Source organism: Narcine bancroftii, chromosome 4 (genome assembly GCF_036971445.1).
Source record: "Narcine bancroftii isolate sNarBan1 chromosome 4, sNarBan1.hap1, whole genome shotgun sequence".
In the NCBI taxonomy this organism is placed as follows: Eukaryota; Metazoa; Chordata; class Chondrichthyes; order Torpediniformes; family Narcinidae; genus Narcine; species Narcine bancroftii.
The window spans coordinates 65614207-65620206 of NC_091472.1; the positions used below are offsets into that span (position 1 = coordinate 65614207).

General features: G+C 40.4%; 1 protein-coding gene across 2 annotated transcripts in view; it reads right to left on the minus strand.

The window, feature by feature from the left end:
• The window catches only part of LOC138760645 (EGF-containing fibulin-like extracellular matrix protein 1), a 104791-nt gene extending 99323 nt beyond the window's left edge, over nt 1–5468 (minus strand). The window contains exons 1-4 of one of the 2 annotated variants that reach the window (XM_069931492.1): nt 5405–5468; nt 4541–4628; nt 4188–4236; nt 2643–2885 (exon numbers count right to left, since the gene is read on the minus strand). In XM_069931492.1, the coding sequence (XP_069787593.1) occupies nt 2643–2885; nt 4188–4236; nt 4541–4621 (373 nt within the window). In that variant the 5' untranslated portion in view covers nt 4622–4628; nt 5405–5468. Of the gene's footprint in view, nt 1–2642; nt 2886–4187; nt 4237–4540; nt 4629–5185; nt 5366–5404 lie in introns of those variants that run through there. The other variant, XM_069931491.1, reaches the window with a different exon arrangement.
• Nucleotides 5469–6000: the final 532 nt, after the last annotated feature.

Below are 6000 nucleotides of genomic sequence, written 5' to 3' on the forward strand. Positions count from 1 at the left end.
AAGGAAGAGCATGACAAACGGTTGAGGCGTGTACTATCTAGACTACAGGAGGCAGGCCTTACCGTGAATGGAAACAAGTGCCAGTTCGGTGTGTCAGAAATGGACTTCATGGGACACAGACTTTCACGGGAAGGACTAAACCCCGCAGAGGCCAAGGTGAAAGCTATTGCAGAGGCACGTGCACCTCAGAACACAACAGAGGTGAGGAGTTTCCTGGGATTGGTCAATTTTTGTGCAAAGTTCATTCCTAATTTCGCTACAGTGGCAGAACCACTAAGGAAACTAACCAGGAAAGGTGTACATTTCATTTTGGATCTGAGCAGAAGAAAGCATTCACAGCACTGAAGCAAAGCCTGACAGATGCAAAAACTCTTGGGTATTACGATCCGGTGGCATCAACCAAAGTCATAGCGGATGCCAGCCCCATTGGTTTAGGAGCCGTGTTGGTCCAGATGCATGATGGAGGACCAAGAATCATTGCCTATGCCAGCAGATCGTTATCAGATGTGGAAAGAAGATACTCTCAGAAAGAGAAAGAAGCACTCGGACTTTTATGGGCCTGTGAGAGGTTCCATGCATATTTATACGGCATTGAATTTGAACTCATCACAGATCATAAGCCATTAGAGGTGATCTATGCACCCAGGTGCAAACCATGTGCCAGAATAGAGAGATGGGTACTCAGACTACAACCCTACAAATATAAAGTAATCCACATTGCAGGGAGAGCAAACATTGCAGATCCGCTGTCCAGATTGGTGAAGGATGGTGGTCCACAATCCAAGTCAGAATTGGGAACAGAAACAGAGAGCTTTGTACGCTTCGTAGCTATTCAGTCGACACCGAAAGCTGTGACTACGAAGGAAGTCGAGAGAGAATCCGAACATGATCCAGAACTCATGGAAGTAAGAGAATGCATACAGAGTGGACAATGGGACAAGTGTACTCACAAGGCTTACGTTCCCATTAGAGACGAACTTTGTTGCATCGGACAGTGTGCATTAAGAGGTTGCAGATTGGTGATACCGCAAAGATTGAGACCGAAGATCGTATCCTTAGCGCATGAAGGACACCTAGGTATTGTTGGTACCAAGCAAAACCTCAGGACCAAGGTATGGTGGCCAGGTTGTGATAAAGGCGCAGAGAAATTTGTTAAAACTTGTCATGGATGTCAAATCACAAGTAGGAGTAATCCACCAGAACCGATCCGGAGTACGCAACTCCCGACAGGACCATGGATCGACGTAGCTGTTGATTTTCTTGGACCTTTACCGATGGGTGAATCAATTATGGTGGTGATAGATTACTACAGCAGATACTATGAGTACGTGGTGTTGAAGTCCACAACCACTGAAAAAACAATACAAGCATTAGCAGAGATATTCGCAAGATATGGATTACCTGTTACATTATACTCTGACAATGGCCCACAATTCATTTCAGAGACATTTGCGGAATACATGAGGACCACAGGTATCCACCATCATAAAGTAACTCCGAAATGGCCGCAAGCCAACGGAGAAGTAGAGAGACAAAATCAGTCCATTGAAAAACGATTGAGGATTGCACAAGCTGAAGGACAAAATTGGCGAGAAGCATTGCTATCTTATGTGGCTGTTTATCGAACAACGCCTCATGCAACCACTGGAAAAAGTCCTGCAGAAGCATTTTTTGGGAGAAAAATCCGCACAAAAATGCCAGAAATAAAGGAAATCCGAGACGACCAGGAGATGAGGGACCACGATGCTGAATAGAAAGGTGCAGCAAAGCTGTACACTGATTCGAAACGTGGAGCCAAGTACTCAGACATCATGCCAGGAGATAATGTTCTAGTGAGGCATGAAACTGGTGGTAAGCTAGACACACCTTATTACCATCAACCCTATACTGTCGTATCCAGAAGTGGCAGTATGGTGACAGTCAAGTCTCCGACTGGAGTCCTGTATAAGAGAAATGTATCAGGTGTAAAAAGGTACCAGTCCAGAGATACATCGAGCGAAGAAGTTGTAAGGCCAATACGAGATGCTGAAACTGAGAGACCTGATGATGTTCCAGAGGCAGTTACCAGCACTCCTGATGAAGTGACTAGAGCGCCAGAAACACCCGAAGCCATGGCGAGCAGTATTTCCGACGCTGAGAGTGAACAACCGAGAAGCGACGACAATATCGCAGGCAGGCCGAAACGAAACCGGAAACTGCCCAAACGATACGAAGACTTTGTGCCATAGTTTTAATAAGAACTTTGGGACAGTATTTTAATCTTATATCAGAAAGTCCATGTATGAGTGCGGTAGGAAGTAAATTTTATGTAGTTGAGTTATAGTATTACCATTAGTTACGATGTTTGTAGGTTTCCGAGGGATATTGGTAAGTGAAGGTAAAGTTTATTTCTGATTAAAGGAGGGATGTCATGATAATGAATATGTATGAGATGTACCGGAAGTCACGTGGTATGAGAGAGATAAGAGCACAAGCAGGAGAACAAAGGAAACTGGAAAATAAAGACACTGAGAAGTTTACCTGATAAAACTTGTGTTCGATGTTTTATTAACTTCACATTTCGGGCCAAAAATGTGACAAACGTCACTATTCTTATTCAATAAATATCTAATAGTCGTCAAATTGCTTCACCATCGTCTTACCTTTACACTGGCGTTGATCATTTAGGGCAAAACCATGCGGACATCGCCGTTGCAGGATGGGAGGTAGAGTAGGAACAGGGACGTGAGTAGGAGCAAGAGTGGTTGTGGGTACATTCCTACTTTCAACACTATTATTCTTGATTATGATAGCTGAATTAGGTAGACACAAGTATCCTCCATAATGGTTTATGCATTGCATTTCTCCTTTACATGCACCTGGAATTGTCTCACATTCATCAATATCTGAAAAAAAAATTGCAACACAAAATTATGCATTTTATAAAGTTAATAAAAAGGTGGATTTTGATGTATAGAATCACAGAAAGTCATCACAGGTGTAATCCATTTCCAGCACAATTCTCCACTCACTTCTCAGAGCTTGACACTGGAAAGAGGCATCTTAGACTGAGAAATGTATAATTTTAAAAATGTATGCCCACAGTTTCGTGGAAATTGGAATTAGTACCCTAGAGCTTAGACTCGCTGCTATGAGCGATAATATTTGTGCGACTTTCACACGTATAGTTTGAGTGCAGCTCAAGCTGACCACTCATGCAGAACCTGGTATTTGCAAGACATTAGAGTCCTGTTTCAGACTAAGTTAAAGGAAACCTGCTTGACCAGATACATGTCAAGAGAGTCTTAGATTTTAACTTAAAACAAAACAGCCTTTACACTGGCAATCTTTTCAGCTCCACCTCCTTATGTTGTGATCTCCCTGTCCCAATGCAAACCTGAAATCTTTAGCAGACAACCGAATCCCCAATGAATGCCAACCCAGCTTTCAAGGACCCCATCTCCATAATAAACCATCTCTCTCTGCCCCAGTTATTGCTGAAATTCTTGACCTGAGTTCTGCTTTTCTCTGTGGGTTCTGTAATGATGGAATGAATGGCAGAAAGTCAAATACCTGTGTTGTTTTTTTTTTTAATTGTTATTGTACTTAGCACTTGGACAGTATGGAACAAGATTCTGCAGTGGTGGGTCAACAGAAAAAAAAGCAACTCCTCAGGTTCATTTTTTTTTCTATGCACCCCCTTTGATATCGAAGTGCTAGACAAATGACATAACTAACAGTCTCTCTAACAAAGTAGATTAAAGAATGAAGAAATAAACAGTGAAAGGAACAAGGAAGTAGCATGGTTCAACTTCAGATCTGGGACAGAAATAATAATATTGGAAAAGAAAAAAAAGTTTTCTTTTTGCTTCAAGGTGGTAACCAAATTGCACATTAGCAAGGAGGAGCATTATTCAAGCCTTTGTTTGTAAACACAAATATCATTTACTTTCATAAATATTCGCACTGAATAAAATATTGATTTTGTTTCCAATACCCATGTTAAGTTTCTGCAAATCCAACTATTGATTTTATTAGCAGATTTTTAAATAATTTGCAATGCTCATATATAGGACCAAGATTCTATTTCACAATTATTTTGAGATCATTACACTATCCAATGTAAAAATTACACAGGAAAATGGACAAGGAAAGTTGATCAAAGCTGAAGTAGAAATAAATAATAAATCCCAAATATATTATCTCACCTCTGCACTGTTGCTTTTCAGGATCCCATTGATAACCATCTGTACATTGCTATGGAAATAGGACAAGTGGAGTTTTAAAGTTCAATATCATATTTGCATTCATTAGTAAGTAACAATGGTAGGTAACAGCAGTAAAACAAAACCCTCGGGATTAAGAGAATTTACTAACCCAGTAATGCTTTTAGTAAGGAACAATGATCAAATGTGTTAAAACTGGAGATTTTTGTAGATATACCTTTGCAGATGAATTATGTTTGATCATGTTACACATTTATGCTTTGCCAAGGAATAATCATTGTTGCTTTAAATGTAATAGCCCTTCACCATCAGCAAAGTTCTTGGAGAAATCTTACCATATAGGTGATGGTTTCACCAGGTTCTTGCGAGGATGTACTGTGCAAAATAAATGTGACCAGCATACACCATTGCAACATCTTGTATCTAAGGAACAACAATAAATTATTATGACTAACAGAGTAAAAGTGCTGTAGTGAGTTTAATGAGTCTTTATTTGTCATTAGAGATATACGTGACAAACAGAAAGTTTTTTTTCCCCCCAAACATATTTTGGAATGAGTTCAACTTTCATCTAGCAGCATTTTTACAAGTCTTGACAAGCAACAGAGAATAGGGAGGATAGAAGGCATTCATAGTTTATACTGTAGATTCTTGGGCACATTTCTAAATTGTGAATATTGCTCTATTTATATTAGACACCTTCATGTATTCGTGAAGGCCATTAATATAAATTGATTTCAAAATTCCCTCAGTGTAAACGCTTCATTTTCCTATTCATCTTTTGTTATCTTCTTCATTCTCATGCATTTTAAAGCCTGGATATCCATGACCACATTTTAAGCAACATTCAGAAAGTTACCAGAGAGTTCAAATAAAAATGAATCAATATAAAACTAAAACGCCGATACACGTGGAATTACAACGTGTAATATTAACGTTTTAATTTATTTCAGCGCCAAAAAAAGATTCTAGTGTATTACCTTTAAAGAACAGCGGACCTTCACAGCTCTTTAAAATTCTCTGTTCGAGTTTGGCAGTTTTTAAAAAAAAATCAGTGGCTGGAAGAGCAGTGTTGAGTGTGTGACTTGCAGTGGTTTGAGGAAGATCTGGTGTGGCAGTGGTGTTTGCTCCCTCTTCAGGTTCACAATCCCCGAAATGACAACAGGAGAATGAATAACAAACCCTTTAAGAACAGTTACCCGAGAGCGTCGCTGCAACTGCGGAGCCGTCAGGTGATCAGGTGATACAACTGCTTGCTGGCTTTATAGGGAAAGGCGGGACCAGTCATCATGCTGAGGGGTTGCATGGAATGGAGCAGAGCAATTGCATGTCAAATGCTTTTTCAAATAAGCGATAGATTTCCTCATCTGCAGTTGCTATGAAATATAAACACCAAATCAATTTGCACTGTGTGTGGCATTTTTCATTGAGCCAAGTTCCTATTACATATCAAATAATCTTAAAACTTTTTGACATAAATAGGTTTCTTGGAATTATACGAGAATGAAAACTATCCGACCGTGTATCTGAGTGGCGAGTTATCGGAAGCTTGTTCAAAAAAAGCTCCAACCCGCATTTGCAGTTCTAAAACGGCCTCTGTTTGCACCGCTCCTGGCCTCTGACAGCCAAGAACAGCACACTGCTCCAGCGCAGCGTGTGGGCGATTTACTACGACAACCTTTGGCTGGCTTGACCGAGAGGTTCATCCAAGCAGTGAATAATAAAATACAAAGAAACCCCGTGAGCTGGGGCCACCTCCAGCGCTAAAACTTTCTGACAAGCGGCACGAGCTCCC